This window comes from Colletes latitarsis, chromosome 11 (assembly GCF_051014445.1).
Source record: "Colletes latitarsis isolate SP2378_abdomen chromosome 11, iyColLati1, whole genome shotgun sequence".
NCBI classification, from domain to species: domain Eukaryota; kingdom Metazoa; phylum Arthropoda; class Insecta; order Hymenoptera; family Colletidae; genus Colletes; species Colletes latitarsis.
This window is the reverse complement of record NC_135144.1, coordinates 21,923,309-21,943,385: the sequence shown is the minus strand read 5'-3', so window position 1 is coordinate 21,943,385 and position 20,077 is coordinate 21,923,309. Positions and strand designations below refer to the sequence as shown.

Below are 20,077 nucleotides of genomic sequence, written 5' to 3'. Positions count from 1 at the left end.
TATTAGTAATCGAGGACTCGCGGTTGATTGCAATAAGTAACGTTCGATTTAACAAGTTTCGAATGTTGCAACGAATATTAACATGCAGTTTGAAGTTATACGGGATGTAGGAACTAGAAATGCGTATTTTAACGAAGTATTACCGAATTGCCCCCCCTCCCCCCCCCCCCCCCCCCCCCGTCAAGGCACGATACAGGACGAAAACGCCTATACGGTAGAAACGTATAGCGTTTCAGTATAGTAACTATATTGCGCGTGAAGGTTAGGAGCAGTTAAGCGATCAAACGTGGGTTAGGTGAAAATAACGGCTCCTGTCACAATGTAGTGTGTAATAATGTTGTTGTGATATTATAATAATAAACGTACATCGATATACGCGTAGATTTCAACACCGTGTGATCCATCACGGAATACATGGATGTTGCGAACGGGCAAAAGCCCCTCAGTGAGTATAATTTCGAATTTATTTATCGTGGGCATTTAAACTTTACATTGTCCCGATGCAAACGAACGAATTCCGATAAAAGTAACGACAGTGATATCGTTTTAATTATTAGAAAGTCGAAAACTTGCTTTGCTTTATATTTTTTTTCGAATGTGTACGTTGTAGATGTACAAAAAGAGAAAAAAAGAAAATAACAATTGGAAAATTATAAATATGACAGATCGTTCGTATTATACGTTGAAAACAATTTCAACAATTTAGTAATTTCTGGTTGGTAATGTATTCATAGAAATATTTTTATATAGGTGGGCAATCTTCTGTCACTGGTGGTTCAGGAATGGATAAAGGAAAAGAGTGGCAGATGGAGTTGCTTATGGAGAAATTACGTTCCAAGGCTTCCACATTTAAGTCCTTGGTGGAAACTGCCAAAAACCTTCGTATGGCAATGCTGGTACATTATTTTTTACGTATTGCTTACATTGTATTTAAGTACAGATCAGGTTTAACAGTTATTCTCAATTAATCGTGCTTACTGTAATAATAGGATAAGAGGTTTGCAATCGATAGTGCAGAAAAAGGTCAACTACAAAAATGCTTAGATACTTTGCAACATTCCATAAAAGTGACCTCCTTGCAATCTATGGTAGAGCGCTTAGAGAGCTTGACCAGGCAATTGGGGTAAATATTCACGAATCAAATATCTCATTACAGAACAAAACCAGACAACTTAGACAATGTTTGTGTTATAATTGGGTTACAGCTTAAAGTTTATGATGTCTGGTCCACCAGGTACAGAATTGTTTATATCGTCGGATATGTTCTTTTTGGAAGTGCTTTTGGAGCCAACAGGTGTAGTTAAAGATGTTAAAATTCACCACGAAGGGAAAAATGAGCAGCAGGTATAGATATAAAATGTTTTATAAGAGGTTTCATTCGTTTAAAATCGTTATAATTTATACGAACGACAAGTAACATTTTCCGATGATATATTTGCAGAGCTGCGACGTGTTGGTGTCTTGTCTGACGCGGGGAGATTTCCTTGATTTTACAGTACAATTAGAAGGCTTAGCTTCAATATATCAATTAAATGCAGATAAAAAGGTAAAATGTAAAGCATTTAGCGCTTTACAATCGCTGGAGGCTGATCTGGGTATCTTAGCACAATTGCAGACATTTATCAAGGAACCTTTCAATCTTGTTCATAAAAGCCCAGTCGGTTGGTACAATAATATAATCTTAATTCGTACAAAATAATAAGCGACAACCTATAAAATAATACCTGTAAAATGATTTTTTTAAAGGAATTCTTGAGCGAAGACGGGGAGGCCATGCGATGAAATTAACATATTTCGTTTCTCCTTACGACTTAATGGATCAAGAGAACCATACATGCGATGCATTGAGTTCGGAAGTAGTTATTAAACGGAAGATCGGCCATTCCGTAACAGTTTGTATGGAAGGTTCTACTGCTCACAAGTTGCCTACATCTAGTATCATAACTGTAAATAGAAGTCCTACAGGAAAAAGGTTTGCATTCTAACTACTATTACGTTATTTTTAAATTCAACGTAATCTGTGTCTAACTGATAATTATTTATTTTTAGTACTCCATCCTATGCTCCGTTAACTGGTACAAATTCATCCGTATTACCCGCTTGCTTCGTATTGAAACTTGTTAAGAAGATGCCAATGTGCATGGAATTAGTACGTAGGATACAGAAGGTTACGGAGCTCGAATGCGGAGACATATCGGCTCCCCATCCGTTGCTTAGTTTGATTATTCAGCACGCCAGCGAGGGTCAGCTAGATTGTCGGAACAACAGAGGACTTTACGTTGTATGTAAAAAAAACAATTTATACACACGCGTATTTTGCCGTTACGATAGGTTAGTCTAAAGCTTCTTACGTTCGCGTTCCGTTACAGACTTTACCAGATCAACAGCACTGCTACTTCATGACGGAAAACAGAAACATGGAAGGTGTATTAGTATGTAGCATACCTTTCACGCATCCGGCACACGTTCCACAGATCTTGGTGTACTTACGTCAGCAAGCGCTGTTTAACACTTTAATCGCGAGTTGCGTTAGACCTATGGCACGCCACGATCCAGAACACGCGACTATATTCGAAGTGAGCGCTTTATCATGGCAACACATATCGGTAAGTTTGGAGCATCCGTTCGAGGAGACGATGGCGACGGTGGAACTGGATCTGACGGATATCTCCGCGCTGAAGTGCAAATTGTATGGCATTAGTATAACGAACACGGAGCGAACGTCAGATTTGACAGGAAAAGTCCTGCAGAAGTGTTTGAGCATACCTTTGACGATGAGGATTCTCATGAAGTCGTGGGAGAGTCGAGACTCGTTGACAGCGATGAACAGTATGAACAGCGGGAACGGGAACTATAGCGTTAACCTTGGTTCTGGCAAGGATCAGAACAGCCAAAACGGTTCCGGGATGCCGGATTTTACCAACGGGGAGACGAAAATACAGCAGGAGCCCGGCCTGAACAACGGAAACGGAACGATGGGAAGGCAACAGTCGTCGCAACAGCAACAGCTGCAACAACAACAACAACAACAACAGCAACAACAGTCTTTTTTAGATGCCGGAACGGAGAATAGTATCGGTTTTCCGTCGTATTCCGGCCAATCCGATACCACGACTACTGCGATGTTGAATCCTTTGCAACTGGGGGCGTTACTTGGACAAGCAAAAAACTCTTTGGCCAATCCTCTGAACGAGCGCGCGAAAAAGACGCGTAAACGAAAGACGGCGGACGGTATTTGGCGAAGCCCAAAGAGGAAAGGCGACGAGACGGCGGAAATATTGTTGGAGAGTTCCAGTTCCGACTCGACGCCTCTCGGTACGCCGACCGGTGGCAGAGAAACCATGAACGAAACGAGAACGTCCACCCCGACATCGGCCACGAGTTTAACCAGCGGTTTAGATTTTTCCAATTTAGATCCCACGGACATTCTAGGAACGGACAAGAGCTCCGACTACGATTTCGACAATGAAAGCGAGATAACGGACGTACACGACTTGCAAGACGTGGAAGAGTTGATAAAAAGAGATCGCAAGTCGCGGAAAAGGGAAGAGAAAAAGAGCCCGATTATATTCGAAGAGAACAAAAGCCTGGTGCCGCCATCAGTAAGTATAACGCCAATTTCAAGCAGTAGTTTGGGTCAAGCCACGAACTATAACTCTGTACTTACGGGGATGGGTTTGGAAAGGAGACCCGGCATTGAAATAATACCGATAGCCTCGTCGCCGCAGACTACTTTACCGAGTTCTATTACTATAACTCCGATAGCTGGACCAACGCAGTCGAAAAGCTTGACGGACGAGCGCAGAGAGAGAAAGAGCTCGAAGGGAAAGTCGACGGAGGATAAGGGCAAGCTGGAAAAGAGACGCAAACGGAAAAGAGAGGACAGTCCTATGGGACCACCGCCGGACAAGATACCGTCTAAACAGGATCCTTTGTCGAAACCGGTAACGGTCAGCATCAAACCGACCGAGTCGCCGCCAAATTTGAGCGCGCGACCTTCCTCGCCCGCCACGACCTTAAGAAAATTTAGTCCGTCTCCGACGCATACCAGCCCACTAGCTCTTGTAGGTAAGTCCAGTCCTACGTTGAAACAGTCAACGAACAAGCCGGTGCAAAGTCCAAAGCACTCTCCGGTCTATAGCAGCAGTCCCAAGCACACGCCGGTGCCTGCTAGCGTGAGCCCTAAACACGGTACGTCGTCGCCCAAGCACGGTAGCTCGGCGAGCACCGGTAAACCGAGCATGTCTGCCCTGAAGTCGGCGGCGAACTCGCCCTCCAGCAAGACTGCCGATTCCGGGCAGTCGAAAACGAAGTCTTCCTCTTCGTCCTCGAGCAAAGAGTCGAACCGGGACAAGGAGAGAAAGACGTCGTCGTTGACGTTCGGCGGTTCGAGCGGCCACCAGAGCCCGAAAACAAAGTCCTCTAGCGGTAAGTTGAAACAGTTGGAATTAATTCCCAGCGGCGAGACGCAGTCCGCCCTGCCCAACAGCGGCGGCAGCACGCCACCATCCGGCAGCTCGGACCTCGGTAAGTCCGCCATCGCCCAGCAACAGGCGAGAAACAGAAAGGGCTCGTTGAGCGCCGTCATCGACAAGCTGAAGAACGCTCAGAACTGCACGGACGACAACGGAAACGGCGGCGCCAAGTCCACCGCCGGCGGAGGCGGGAACTCGAGCGGTCAGAAAGAGAGAAGCGTCGGTAGCTCGTCGAACAAGGCCACCGAGGGAAAGTGCATCGGTAAGAACATGGAGTCGAAGAACCCGGCGGAGTACATGGTGAAGCACAGCTCCGACGGCATGAAGATAACGATCAACAAAACCCGCACAAAGGACTCCAAGTCTGGAGCAAATCTTAAACTGTCTTCGTCCTCCGCTTCCGTGGCGACCGGCACGTCTTCCGGTTCGTCCGGTTCGTCAGCTTCCATGTCGGGTAACGGCTCGCCGAAAACGCACACCGGTTTGAAGCCAGGCGTAAGTTCCGGTCCCGCGTCCAAGAAACCCCCGTCGCAGACGTCCCCGAAGCTGTCCGGTTCCTCGTCTTCCGGTTCCGGGAGCAGCAGCGGCAGCAAAGCGACGTTGCTGGGTCAGAAGATGCTGTCCGCCTTGAAGTCCATACCAGGACCGAACTCCAGCAGCGGCAATGGCGCGGGGGGGATCAACGTGGGCGGCAGCAGCAGCGGAGGCTTGTTATCCAAAACCGTCATGTCCTCAAAGTCATCCTCGAGCTCGCCGAAGACCACCAGTTCGGGCGTGACGGACCTCAGTCGGAATCGCGACAAGTCCCGGTTGTCCAAGTCCAGCGACAAGGGTCTGTTTCCATCGAAGGGCATCGGCGACACGAGAAAATCGAGTCCTTCCGGTCTGCGGGAGGAAAGCGAGAGCGAACGAGCGTTCAAGCTATTGGCCGCCCACGCTTCCATGTCGAACCTATCCAGTCTGCCGAATCTGTCGCCGCAGCTGGTCGTCGAGGGTCTTATGAAGCAGTTGGACACCAAGTTCCAGATACCGAAACTGTCCGCCAGAGCGAACGCGGAATCCGGCGACAAGAAGTCGGAGAAGCTCTCCATGCTGCCCGACCCCGGGAAGACGCTGGACAGTCTGACGTCGAAGCAGTCGGAGCAGGCGAAGCTGCAAACGATATCGAACGCCGCGTCCGTGGCCGCGAAAGCAACGTCGGAGGATCAGTCGAGCCAGGGTAGACGGGATCACGTGCAAACCAAGCCCGACAATCTCTCCATGACGAGCGCCACCTCGGTGATGTCCATGAACCTAGGCCCAGATGGGGCCAGCAGCCTTTTGCTTCCCGCTTTGTCCGCCGCCGGTGCCCACGATCTGGACATCCCGACCAACCTCTCGATGCAGTCGACCGAGAACGAGTCCCGCGACCCGTGCAAGGAGCCATCGTCCATGGCCAGGAGCAACGCGCAGTTTCTAGGTAGCACACTGAACTCCACGGCCGTTGGCAAGGACGACGCCAGCGGCGGTGGCCCGGTAATGGCCGTTCTACCAAAAAGTTCCGACGTACAGTCTACCAGCAAACCCGTGTACTCCGCCATGTTGGCCACCGGCGCCATAACCGGCGGCAACTCGTCGAACGCCTCGGGCTCCGGCAACGGGGCCACGGAAAGCCTGAATCTGAGCATCAAACCGGTGGACGCGACCATGACAAAGTACAAATCCGACGAGAAGAAGCAACAGCAACAGCAACAGCAGCAGCAGCAGCAGCAGCAACCACAACCGCAGCAGCAGTCGCAGCAACAGCAGCAGCAGCAGCAACCGCAACAGCAAGTATCGTCTTCCGGTGGGTCGTCGAGTTCCTCTACGTTGGCCGCGGTGATAAGTTCGGAGGGCGCCGCGAACGCTATTAAAACCGCGGGGATAGAGTTGCCGGCGACGACGTCGCAGGAGGCCGCGGAGATGCTGCTGGACTTCTCCACACCGAAAGACGTGGCAAAGAGCCTGAACTTCACGAGCATTCCCGAGAGGGCGATGACACAGGCGGCCTCGGTGCGCAGAAACACGCCGCCACCGCCTCCTCCTGCCTTCCCGGCCAGTCCTTCCGTGAGCGTGCACATTGTAAAAAGTCCTGCACCCTCGCCGAGGGTTATTCCGCCGTCGCCTCACTCCACCTCACCGTGCATTACCGACGACGAGCTGATGGACGAGGCGTTGGTAGGAATGGGCAAATGAAGGTTACTGAAACTCTAGACAGAATTTTATCCGCGTGTTGTAGTCGCGTAGCGCAAGGCGCAGGGTGTCCCGGTTGGCTCGCGAGCAGGAACGATTACGTACGTGATTTAAATGTACGCGAAATTTCCGTAATTTCAATATTCCTCTGTAATATCGAATTAAGTGGACGCTACCTGATTATAAACCTAGTACTATAGGTTGATTATAGAGACAATTTACCGATGATGTACGCGTTCGACTTTATCGGAGTAATTACCGAGGAATACGAGTTTTTTAAGTAGATTGAAGTTTCTATAACTCCATTATACTGTTCTGTTTATATTGCAAAAACGAAGATAGCGCGTCACGGTTTTTTTTAATAACTTCAAAAATTAGTTTTGTTAGGTCGGATACGTCTGTACTAACCAGTTATGGTTCCTTTTACTGGTTTTCTGGTCCATGTAAGCGTGGAAGAACTGCCCCCCGCTATGCCTACTCTGCAGAGTTGGGACTTTGGGACCAAGGCTCGCTGGGAACCTAACCAGCGAGGATCCTGATGGTGGGAGGATCGGTTGTGGAACTCCCGTGGAAGAAGAAGTTCGTCGTCCCTGACCTGTATCATCCCACGCTTGGCGTACTCCATCTTTTAACACGTTGACTGCCACATTTAGGAATGTCTTCCATATTTGCTTAAATATCACCCCCTAAAGACAGAGATATTTAATCGTTAAATGATGTACTTGTCTGAGTGGTCTCAAACTCATTTAAGAACAGGCAGTCTTCGGATAAAATAAGCTTCCTTAAAGTAATTTTAGCAATTCGGAGGTAATTCATTGAGATTTTACGTTTATTAGGTTTTTAACGGATTTAAAAAAATAACAAAATATTGCATGAAAAAGGAACTCTACGTATGAGTATCAAATGCTAGGATAAAATTAGAAATTTGAGGAATTAAGGAGACTAGTATATTTTTACTAAAAACTTGGCGTTCGGGTGCGAATCTTGTTTGTTTATGTCGAGTCGTCGATGGAGGTTTTAACATATTTTTAACACATTTGAAATACGTTTATATACGTCTCTTTGTATTCGTCCCGCTGTTATATTATTAATCGTGGCAGAATGAATTTTTTCTACGCGTCAGTTATTTATTATCAGTCTTACGTAAAACATTCTTTCTATAGATAGAACAATTTCTCTATTAAAGAATCTTGCATCGTAAGAAAATCTAGTTAATCTATCTCTCGACGTATTGGAAATATATATATATATCAATTTAACTTAAAAATACTCACCACATTTTATAAAAATATAGTGAATTTAGAGAGTTAGAAATGGAAAAATACGCGCCTGGAACTACAGATTTAGACCAAAATCCAATAATTAAAAATATTGAGAAAATAATTGAAATTATTAGGACTGCAATTTCGAGGCAAGAAAAATTTTAATGGAACTATGGAAATTTCGGACGTACGTTTAAATACTAAATACACGTATCGAGTGCTTAGAACAAGCGAGGAACAATCGAACGTATTGTATTTCGAGGTGATCGAACATTTGTTTATGTTTTTTAGTCGTTTGCGTTGCCAAATATCAAACACTTTTGTAGCTTGTATTCGACGCCTCAGCCTGTATATTCGGTGGTCACTGACCGTGGCAATTACAAGATACCCGGTGTTATTTTGTTTTCGACGATGAATCAGAAGTAAAGTATTCCGTAGTTGTGCAGCTACCGAGCCGCAATATGCAAATAGTTTTAAGCATTCGACCACAAACGGAATACAAATTAGAGAGATATTCGTCGTTCGAGTACTTTTTACAATAGATTTTGTCGATTCCTGTTGGCGAGCGGCGACCAGTGGTTCTCAAACTTTACTACAAACGTCTTTCGAGCTTACTCTGCGGTTTGACGTTTATAGTTCGCGAGACGCTGGTAGGAATCAGTTGAAATCATTCTCGGGAAGTAGTATTAGTTTCGCGGATACCTTTAATCTTATTTTTATTATTTATCAATTCAGTATTCGAATTATTGATTTAGAAAATGTAGAATATCAAAGAAATGGTTGTTCGACCATACTATTGGCCATGTTTGGGAAAAAAAAAAAATATTTGATGGTTCCATTTCGATACGACGTATTATTTAAACTGTTCTTATATCGTTGCTTGCGTATATTTATTCGTTAATAGATTTCTTTTTGCTGCACGGAGATAATAAAGCGACGTCTCTGGATGGCTATTTACAAAGAAAAATAATTACAATTTGAGGAATATATATTTTTAAAAATGTCTGATTGTTTTTTAAAGCGTATATTTTAATCGAAATTAGCGTTTCGTCTCTATTTCCCGAGGGTTACGATTTCGTAGGGACACCCTGTAAGTTGTTAAGTCTTCACACTCCTTCTGAAATGTCCTGCCGAATGTTAATGTGGTTTGCGTCCCCGTATGCGAATCTTGAGTAAGTTCAATTTTTTCCGTGCGTAAAATGGAAAACGATATGGCCGCTTTGCAGAGACCGTGCGCAAAGTCGGTTACATTTGAGTGTCACGTGTATCAGAGTGATTTATTATTATAAATTAATTCGTACGCCGCGATACGAGGACTCGAGGTTAGCAATAAAACGATTGTTTATAGATTTATAAGAGAGAGGGGGACAAAGGGAATTAGCGAACGGTCGCGACGTATGATAAATAAATATAGACAAGTACATAAGGAGTTATTTTCGATAAAATCCATGTTGGACAATATTTATAAGGATACTGCGAAAACAGGCGTTTACGGTATTAATATATAGGGTATTTCTGAATAAATTTATTTCACGTAGGTAGGATTATTGCTGGCACGAAATAAGATTTTCACACGAATAATCTAAAAAAAAAAAAAAAAAAAGAAAAAATAGTGAATTCTCAGAGTCGTATCGGTAAAGAAATCTGGATAGAATTCGTCTAATATAGAATATTACGATAATAGTTAAGTTGTACGGTTTCCGATTTTAACTTTTATTCAGCAATTCTCTAACTTACATGAGATACAACTGTTTTAGAAACATCGTGTATATGGATAATTTTGCTTCGACGAGCATCCGTAGAAACCGAAAACTAAGTAGCCGATTATCGAGTCCTGTATCCTCACCTTCCTCTTCTTGTATTTGCTCCAATACTCCTTCCTCGTACAAGATCCCTTCTTCGGCTATACGTACAACGAAGAAAGTCACCGCTTCGGCATCGCGAAGCTTTGCGTTAGCTTCCCGAACCCCCCCGCGTTTTATGTAAACGTTTAGAGTAGGCTGCTATTTCGTACAATTGTTTCTAAACGAATGCGTGGTCCCGAACGTTTCATTTTTTCGCCCGAAGATGCGTCGAGACGAGAGAGAAAAGCAATCACTGGACGAGGGGTAACATGTCGCAACGAAAACGATCTCACTTGTCGAACCTTGAAACAGTTTGTTTCGCGCGAACGATTCTTCTCTCGGCGCAAATGAAGTATGGAAACGAAGAGTAGCGGAAGGAAGAGATAAGATAGTGGGTATTTAAAGTGCCAAGTAGAGGTAACAACGTGTTTCTCGAAAGACGGGAGCCTTCGATCCTTCGCGACGCCGTACGATTTGCGCCCATGACATTTAAGTACCGAGAAAAGTATACGCGAACGTTCGTTCGGGACAGTTTGACCGTAAATGAGAATTACAGGCGTCCCGAAGGCTCGGAAGCCCCGATATTTGGGAAACGAACGCGTTGTCTTTGTACAAATTAGGAGAAAAGTGATTTGGTTTAAGTATTGAACGAAGTTCGATGCTCAAACCGAATTAAGGAAAACAGACACGACGAAAACGAGCCGTTTACGTGTCTGTTGCCGATTAATAATATTAGAGACGGAAATAAACGATCGCCATCGACGCACGAATTGATTGATTTCCACGTGTATATCGGTAGAAAATTGTATTTTCGAACGGGAGTACCGTACCGTAGACAATACGATGTTTTCTAAAGGAAGATTGTCCGGTGCTTTCGGGAAACAAAAAGAAAAAAAAAAAAAGTGTATGGGTTTATTTTTTCAATACTCACGATCGTGTACATAGAGCTAGGACCGGTGAACGGTGATGTAAGAAAGAATGAACAGAAGCATCGGCGATGGACATCGAAACGATATCTCATCGACGTCGCGAAAACGAATGGGGGAAAAGAATGAGAGAATACTGGATTCCGTTTTCGTATCATTTCTATCGAGGATGTATTTTGGTACCTTCGCGTTAGCTTTCTTCCTCGGGAACTACTTCAGCGATTTAAATATCGCGCCAAGATTCGCCGCGTTACGCATCGACTGTACATAAGAGTAATATAGTTAAAAAATTATAATGTTATCTTGCGAGAGAGTCGGATTAAGAGTTACCCAACGATTGTAGTGAAACTTTGTAAGCGTCGGAATTTAGTTTAAAAAATATTTGCACGCTTTCTTATTATTCACAGGGTGTTTGGTCTTCTTTGGGAGAAATTTTAATAGAAGAATGCCATTTTGTTGATCGAGGCTTCGTTAAAAAGTTATTAGCGTTTAAAGTTCCGGCTGTAGAACCACTATCACGCGCCATTTTACAGCCGGAACTTTAAACGCTAATAACTTTTTAACGAAGCCTCGATCAACAAATTGGTATTCTTGATTTTCGTTTTATTTTGGCCCCTAGAATCTCTCATTAAAATTTTTCCCCGAGTATGTAGCATTAAAATAATTTATGTTTAAGAAATTTGACATACGCTATTACGTTTTTAAAAATATTTGTTTCTCCTATCTGTCTACGAAGTTTCGTTAAAATCGATGTTTGACGCTTGGTGTGGATTCATTGTTAGCGTTTCGATCCGTTATCATCGATTTCCTTCGTTCTCTGCCGCCTCGAGGAAGGACTCTACAATATTTACTTTAGACATTTGGCTCGTCTGCTATTTTAAGATATTAGTTTTTAAACGCTGATGTTATTTTGTAAAATTCGTGTACGCGTGTTTAAATCCTTAATTTCGAAGAATACGAAACCGACGTTTGGAAAATGGCGACCAGTGGTTCGCGTGAGATTTCGAAAAATTTATACGCAAGCGGAACACGTTGTTTCGTTACGACGCGTGCGAGAAATACAAATTTATGAAGGAAAGCTCGTGTATAAATGTATAACTATATTAGTGCATCTATGTACATATAAACATTGACCTGTATAGAGAAAAAAAGATCTATATACATACGATTATATAATATTTTATCGACGACAAGTGTCCTCGAATCACGCCGAATCCGCGACGACGAGTATGTAAGCCTTGATAATAAAAAAAAAAAAGAAATATTATGTCTCTTGGGAACCGGTTATACCCGGGTTTCTTCGATTTTAACTATAAATTACCGAAAGGGAACCGGAAAAAGGAAATACAGAAGAAGAGAGCAGATAGCCGACTATTGTTTATTTTACTACTTCAAGTATCTATTTATCCATGCCTAGTACAATATCACGTTGATGTTTTACACGAAACCTAACTTATAAAAATGAGTATCACGAACGAATTAAATATTATATATATATATATATAAAAATATACTACGCTAAACTTTTGAATGGGGATTTCTAATTATTGAAGACGAACTTGCATCTTTGTAAACGTCGAGGATAAAAAAATAATATTTACAAATATTGAAGACGAGTAATGGATCATTATGTTTGTTTCGTTCGTTGTCTTCAATATTCATAAAGACTGCATGTCCTTCCTATTTCCGAGCCATTCAATTTTAATACTAGCCGCAAAAAAATGCCCTCCGTTTCGCTGACTCTTGATCGATTCTTTCCATACAAATTTTTACGCAACTGTTACTTTTGGTCTGCAAGAAAAAAAGAAAAAGAACACTTTCGATACCTCAGTCGAAGATGCACATCCAGCTTCTCGGGATTATGAAATTAAAGATGTCGTCGCGAACGGGAGGGCAATTGATTCTTGCGAAGTATTCCATGCAGTACAGGCTGACCAGTACTCCGGTGCCCAGGCTCAAAGAGAACCATAAGAAAACATTTCCGGCCGATTTCAGGACGAACAGTACGGTGAGCCCCAGGCCACCGAAGATGAGCAACATCACAGGATAGAAGAATCGAAACGTGAAAGAAAGGATGTACTCATGGAAGAAGGCCGAAATAACGAACACAGCGCAGGTAGACAGTATCTTGTTTCGCGCGGTCAGGATCTCGTACATGTCCTTGTAAATGTACGTGTAGAGCCAATCGTGGACCACGATGTTCCAGGTGCGATAATACGTGCTGTAGCAGCTTGAATTCCACCAGTCCTGCAATTTCAACAACCGTATGAATTCGTTGGATTCCCCTTGAATGGATCGGAAGCCGTCACGAGATCCCGGAACTCGCGAGAATGTCGAATAATCGAGGCGAGATTTCTTTCGTTGAAAGCGACGACGAACGTTGAAATTCTCGCGTGACGCCTTCAATGAGTCACTCATGCACGAATATTAGTCATACACGTTCCATGGATATTTCCTGTCTAGCTTTTATCAATCGACTGCAGGAACCAGTGAAATTCTATGTGTTTCTGGATTGATGGGATCCTGGGGTTGCTTTCCTTAGAAATTCAGAAGAGTCATTTGTTTGACGCTTCTTCGTGAGGATTAATTTTTTCCTTAGGGAAAAGTCTTGTGCTCCTTTCGTGTATTGATAAATGGATCAAATGCAACTATTGTGTCTAAGATACTAAAAATGAATTTTTCGGCCCATCTTTCTGGGCCTATAGAGCCCCATTACCATTTTCGTGTCGCTTGCAACATTACCAATAGGTTACACAAATGAATACAAGAAGAAGTGACACAGAAAATGAAATTATAGAAACATTCATGGCCACATACCATATTTTCGGAGAAGAATTTTTTTCTAGAAAGTGGGTCGGATTTCGGGGGTATGTGTATTCACCAAAAATGATTGTAATTGATCCCCGCAACCGAAAATAATTTTTCCAGAACGATTTGAAATTTTTGTTTTTCGTCGAAAAATTTAGGCATCTACTCGAATTTTTTTCTCGATTTCGGGGGTATGTCTACTTAAAAAAAATAATTGTATACCTCGTCTGTTGTTAAATGTGGCTTTCCAAGACAGGGTAACTGTGTTCTGAGAAATTTGTTTGTACAATAGTCGATAAGGAGGATATTTTCGTTTGAAAAACTCACTTTATAGAACATTTTGTCAGCGAATCGTAGCAGCTCGGCGAAGGCGTTCATCCAGGAGTGCAAAAGGCAGTAGAATCCGCTGAGGAAGAGGAGGATTCCAGGTAATATCGAGTAGAGAATATTCAGAGCCACTATTCCGTATTCCGTCGGTTCCTTTCCGAAATTTTGGTACGTCGGTTCTAATATTCGTTCGTATACGATCGCCACGAAAAAGACGATCGTCACTACCTCGGCCAAATTGATTAGAACTACGTTCCATCGAATCATCTTTGCCCTAAAAATACAAGAATACTTGTTATTTCATTTTGGTAAACATTTGTATTTTTCCTTTGCAGAATGAGGAAAAGTGAATCAAAATTCCCGTTTGGATTTATCTTATTTGCAACGATAAAATGCATACAATACATCTTCCTCGATGGGACGATAAATCGAATTGAAATCTGATAAAAAATTAACGAAATGATATACCGATTATCGCGATAAGCAGATTATTTTGGGGAACATAGTAGATAAATTATGATGTAATAGTATGTTCAAAATCTTGGTGACTTTCGATAAGACAATATACAAGGTAGCCTATTTAACTCGAGCATCATAAATTTGATTTCTTGGATGACAAGGTTTTATTCCCATCTTCGTATTTGAGATGCTCGAATTAAATGGCGATACCCTGTAGATACGGATATCGTTAAACGAGACAAGTGTTCTCCTTTCAGTATCTCAAAAGACACTTAAACGGAGGAAGAGAATCTCGAGATCAAAGTACCGCTCATCTGACCATAAGAATGCGTTTCGTAGATATCTCGAAAACGATAATATTGTTTTTTGTCAACATTGTGTACTTCAATCGAGACAGGCATACGAATTTAAAACTGTCAAACACAACAAAATAATCCAAGTCTCTCGACTCGTAATTGTCGGTTTCATTGAACTCTACAATAGTTAATTTACAAGCTGTTTCTTTTATCTTAACTGCTTTGACACGTTTGCTGCTTTAAAGAGTGCTTAATAAATATCTAAACGAATAAATTATTCGTCTCGAAAAGACAACTACTGCAATCAGCAACTCCTTCTGCTAAAAACATATTATTACAAAGAGAATATCGATAAACTCGAAGTCAAGAAGAAATCGTGAACTACACAATTTATTCTCGTGAATATGATAACTTCTTCGTCACAATCGTCATATTTGTGAAAGCAGCGGATATAATGAAGTAGTCGAGATAAACGAACACTTTAATCAGTATTTCTCAAACTTCAACTCCCATGCGAAGTAAACTGTGATTAATATTTATGTTAAACTGGTTTAGAAACTTGTATTCGATTAAAATATTCTTTTTTTAGATTCGTCTTCTAACGTTCGTAATTATCACAGCAATAATTTATAATAACAAATTTACCTAGGGTAGCGGTCCTGGTAGATTAAAGTCGGGGCGAACATGAAGTAAAGAAACTTGGAGAAGTCTGGGATTTTCGGTTCCTGTTCATCCGAGTGTGGCTTGTAGGCCAGAAACTTAGGCGCCACGTGTCTCACGAAAGCATAAGTCTTCATCACCAATCGAATCTAAACGGTACAAAAGACGTTACACTCTTTCATTGCAATTTTTACGCCATCAATTTCACGCATCGTTTATATTTTTTATGTCTGATCATCGATTTTACTGTCGAACCGAGTCAATTGTGGTTTTAATATTTCAAAGGAATTGATTTACGGTATCTCGTTAAGACATTTTTAAATTGAAATTGCACGCTTCGTTTACCCAAGCACAGATAAATTGGATCAAGGAAAATGCAACGACCTCAGATACACCGATATTTTTTTCACCATTTATCAGCATATTATAGTATAAACTTAGGACGTTAATCTTTCATTCATCGTAGCTTGTTCATAGCTGGCTCCATGCTTGGGGAATCCTTTGGTAGCATTGGTCGATATTTAGATCTATTTTTAAGGAACCAGCATGTTATTGTTATTTAAACATTTCTTGGTTCTGTCATTCGTTTGTAATTAAAATCAAAAGCTACTTAGTTGAGATTGTTAGTCATTGATATTTGTAATAAACGTACTTGTTCCATGAGTATGATCATGGAGGACGCCACTGGCAGGTCTTCGTGAAGGACTGCTCTCGCTGGAAGCACCATGAACATGGTGTAATATAGAATTATGGTTGCTAGCCACGAACAGTCCCAAAGAACCCTGGCAAATGCTGCAAAAGCAAATCCGTTTATAGATTGAACAGGGTTAACGCGTTCACTGTCCGGTCTCTCAGCGGCGTATCCAATGGCGTGGTGATATGACCCATATACGGGTCGTGGACAGTGAACGTATGGACAGTGAATTATTTCGAGCTGAATTATTTACATTTTGGCGCCCATTTAAAGCGTCGCGTGGCCCAGTAATGGAAGGCGGCGTAAACACCTAACGACGAGCTTTTCATAAGCGACCAGACGCAAAGTACTATCGGTAATTTGCCAAAGCCACGTCGAACCGTACCGATAGCGAGATTAGGCCTATAATAACACGTTAATCATCGATTTTAATTCACGTCTATTTCAAAGATAGTCCATTATGTTTGCGAATAATTGTTAAAATTAGATTAGACTATGTTTTGTATACGAGCGGTCCCAAAATAAGTGTAGTTTGAGTTCAGTATATTTTATATCTTTTTCCTTTGGGATAGTATCAAGGTGAGCAGATAATGGAATATTAATTTTGAAAATAGGACGCCATATTGTTCTGTCAAATAGAACGAAGAATCGATATATGGAACAGTAGTGTTCGAGCCTGGAAAGCGAGACACATGCTGATCGAATGTAATTGTAGACGGTGGCTAAAGTTTCAGAGTATCTTGGAACACAGTTTACAATTTAGGATTGCGTGACTTTGAACATTAGTGCGTCGTATATCGTTAATTTCCTCTTCTTCTTATCTTGCAAGGAGATTCCCTGGCATTCCAGGGATTTTTATGAAATTAGAAGCGAATCTCGTTGAACGATAGCACTTTGGTATGATCACAATTATTATTTTGTAACAGATGAAGATTTGAAACGTTATAGTCGTCAAGAAGCATGGTGGATGTGTTCAAAGAGCAACTTTCATCCACCATAATGGAAGAAGTAATTAAGTCTATTTTTGCACCAAGGATGATATTCTTTTCTTTGTGTCTCTTGGAACTATTTTAAGGAAAATAACAGAAATCTATGTGCATTAAGGTGTTCCCCAAGTATGTTTCAAAATTAGAGTAGTAACGTTACAAGAGGAAAGCAACGAATACATTTATAGAATAGGAGTAGTTGAGAATTGAATTTGTTTTAAAAGGGGTGTTTAAATCTAATATTTCTTATCAGAGTCGGGGAAACTGTAATGCGATTAAATTTCCTACGATATAATTATACGTAATTACGTTTTAATTACTGTCTAATTGCAGTGTATTCATAATCGTAAATCTTTAAAACCGGTAATAACTATTTAATTAACGCGTTATTACCTCGTGGTTATAGTGCAATTACCGTTTGATTACATGTAATCATATTACATCCAGCCAAACTCCGTTTGTTATACCATATAATACTTTCCGCAGAATTTATGCACGAAATAGGGGAAATTATATTAAGCACTGGGTGGTCCACTAAAAGCAGAAAACAGTGGAAGGCTTCTATTAAAATTCTTTGTGCAAAAGGCATTGAACTACTGTCCATTTTTATTCACAACCGAAGGTAGCTTTTGCAAAAGGGTGAATTCGATTCACAGAGTCAAATTTACGGTGAAAAACTTATAGAACTGTGAAACAGTTAGTTTTGGTTCGTTTTTTTAAAAAAAAGAAGTTTACTTAATCCTCGGTTATCCTCAAAATGTCAGACGATAAATCACCGTTCGATTAAAATATCGTTTCCGTTAGATATCGCGCGTAGGATAGGCAATACGTTTCATCCGCTATTATTCCATGGAAACGGTCGTTTAAACGCTATTTCAAACGGCACTTATCTCGGGGCAGCTTGTTGACAGCGACGTAAGAATACAAACGAGTGCAAATTCGGTGCTGGTGTACTTACGATCCCGTGGTTCGAATGTCGTATATGGCAGTGTACATCAACAGAATTATCAGGGTCGATATTATAAGATTGTAGATCGTGCGAATGTGTTTGATTTCGTACAGATCGGTCAGCAACGAATTCCTCTGGAGGAATTGCTTGGTGGGAAGACTATCGGCTCTCGTGGGTTTTCTATGAAATAAATTATACATCAGGTCAGAAATTTTGTTCGTTCGACGTAAAATTGCAGATGGAAAATTTTTAATATTCATGTTATATTTTTCCATCTCAAGATAATAAAAAAAAAGACTAATCGCTCTATTGGCTTAACAGAAATCTTCTACAGAATAAAACTGATTTAAGTAATATTCAAGTTTTTGATACATCTTTTCGAAAGCAATTTCCCCGACTGTAGGGTCCCCTTTAAGAAACCATTTACCGTTTGTTGTTTCTGTATATTTCAGATACCCTTGCGCTTACAACAACATCAGTTCGAACCGTTGAATTTATCTCGTTTGGACCTTCGATTTTACGTAAACAATGCGAGTGGGGATCAAGTGCGCGTGCACTGGACGACGCCATTAAATTAACATACATTTGTCTCGAAAATCGTGTCGGTTAAACTGATAGGAATTTTTGCCTTTTCTTTTGGTGACCTTTGAACGACATACCGATTAAATATTTTATCAATTACCTTCTGTTACAGTATTTTTCCGACTCCACAATGTCCTTCACCTTGTGGGACGGCACTTTGTCCAGTTTTTGCAGCACGTTCAATATCACGTCGACCATTTGGTTATTGAGAGTCTCTAGAATCTCGTTCCTGATATCCTGGGAGGAAAAATGAAATAGCGACTGTGCAATGCCATCGAACCACGAGAAATTTTGACTCATATTTGAAAATAATTATAAATATTCTTCCCTATGGATAAATTTCACTTCGATGGGATTCGTAATTCGAAACGATAAAAATAAAAAAATTCGAAAATTCCACGAATATTCGGAACATCAGATTTCCCCGCGATCGATAATCTCTCACCTGCACTTGTTCCTGCAACTCGTTGCTGATCATGTTCCGCAATTCGCTCTCGTTAAGGTTTCTGAACTCCATCCCTACGAAAAATTTTCACTTTATCGTATTCCAAATTTCGAAACGACGCCATCGAAATCTCACGATATCGATAAGCGTTACAATCACTCTTCGAACAGTATCGATAAAAGCATAATGATCGTGTACCACCTACCGAATTTCTTCGATTTTTCCACTCCTTCGCTAAACTTTCCTTTCGATCGTTCCACGACCTCCTCTTCCATTTTCCCTTCGTCGATCGAACGATCAGTCATGTTTTCTCAAACAAGCTTCGACAGGCCGTTTTTTCACATAGGATTTATGGAAGATTTCGTTAATATTCGATGCACTCGACGCAAAAAGAAAACGGGAATAAACAACAATCGAACGATCGAGGACGTTGGTCCTGTTTTGTTCAACTACGTGTACGCGTTTGACGGACGATCGTTTCACGCTGTTTGGAGTACGAGCTCCAACTGATCCATGCTGGTGTGAATCCAGAAGTGTCAGCGGCCAGCGCTACCAATGCTTATCGATATTTCCGGTCGATCACGCGTCGAAATGTTTCTCGCGTTTCTTTCATCGCCGGTTCGCCGCAACCTCGTCTCGTCCTTTCGACGTCGCGAGTGCAAGCGCACCGAGAAGCCATTTTCACGCCCTCGTCGCTTCTGATTGAGTAATTGCAACAGCGAAAGAACCGAAACGCGCTTACGCTCACTGTCACTTAACATTACAACTATTAGATTTGTGCTACGTCTTTCGAACGATCTCAACTTTTTTGCGATGCAACTTTACTTAATTCAATGTTATACGTTCTTCGTTTAATTCTGCGACATTTTCTCCGCGACGTTCTACAGGGCTTGTCCCTTTTTAACGTTAGAAATATCGACAATTATGGTGTATTTATATCGAAGAAATTAAAATGATAGATTATGAAAAAATGTACGATGCGATGAAAATAAATGTTTGTTCGTTCTCTAATAGAAAACCACGGTAAATTTGCAAAAATTCAATCGTGTACATTTTTTACTATTTTTATTGAAAATTATGAATGGGTAAGTTTGGACCAGTTCGGTAGTTTTAGTGTTAAGTTCGAAAACCTTTTTGTGAAGAATTAGCTAAA

At 41.6% G+C, this 20,077-nt stretch overlaps 2 protein-coding genes across 3 annotated transcripts; one reads left to right on the top strand and one right to left on the bottom strand.

Annotated features, from left to right (window-relative positions):
* The first annotated feature begins 235 nt into the window (after positions 1-235).
* Med1 (Mediator complex subunit 1) lies at positions 236-11,982 on the top strand. The gene is made up of 8 exons (XM_076778019.1): positions 236-445; positions 751-896; positions 990-1,123; positions 1,206-1,344; positions 1,442-1,661; positions 1,747-1,972; positions 2,050-2,281; positions 2,370-11,982. The coding sequence occupies exons 1-8, from the start codon at positions 415-417 to the stop codon at positions 6,687-6,689; spliced, it is 5,448 nt and encodes a 1,815-aa protein (XP_076634134.1). The 5' UTR covers positions 236-414; the 3' UTR covers positions 6,690-11,982.
* Positions 11,983-12,082: 100 nt separating this feature from the next.
* LOC143348139 (sterol O-acyltransferase 1) lies at positions 12,083-19,530 on the bottom strand. 2 transcript variants are annotated; one of them, XM_076778021.1, is made up of 9 exons: positions 19,130-19,530; positions 18,925-18,998; positions 18,580-18,716; positions 17,907-18,077; positions 16,216-16,364; positions 15,921-16,060; positions 15,254-15,417; positions 13,854-14,127; positions 12,083-12,965 (listed from the first exon to the last, which is right to left on the bottom strand). In XM_076778021.1, the coding sequence occupies exons 1-9, from the start codon at positions 19,227-19,229 to the stop codon at positions 12,546-12,548; spliced, it is 1,629 nt and encodes a 542-aa protein (XP_076634136.1). In that variant the 5' UTR covers positions 19,230-19,530; the 3' UTR covers positions 12,083-12,545. The 2 variants fall into 2 exon arrangements, with proteins under 2 accessions (XP_076634136.1, XP_076634137.1); XM_076778022.1 differs by having other exon boundaries at positions 18,580-18,713.
* Positions 19,531-20,077: the final 547 nt, after the last annotated feature.

Bases quoted from the DNA above. Each gene is read 5' to 3' on its own strand.
- Med1 (XM_076778019.1), top strand. From the start codon at position 415: ATGGATGTTGCGAACGGGCAAAAGCCCCTCA. The intron at 1,124-1,205 runs GTAAATATTCAC...ATTGGGTTACAG, and splicing joins AGCTTGACCAGGCAATTGGG to CTTAAAGTTTATGATGTCTG. The intron at 1,662-1,746 runs GTTGGTACAATA...ATTTTTTTAAAG, and splicing joins TGTTCATAAAAGCCCAGTCG to GAATTCTTGAGCGAAGACGG.
- LOC143348139 (XM_076778021.1), bottom strand. From the start codon at position 19,229: ATGACTGATCGTTCGATCGACGAAGGGAAAATGGAAGAGGAGGTCGTG. The intron at 18,078-18,579 runs GTAATTGATAAA...TTTATTTCATAG, and splicing joins GAAAAATACTGTAACAGAAG to AAAACCCACGAGAGCCGATA. The intron at 15,418-15,920 runs GTACGTTTATTA...TGTACCGTTTAG, and splicing joins TGATCATACTCATGGAACAA to ATTCGATTGGTGATGAAGAC.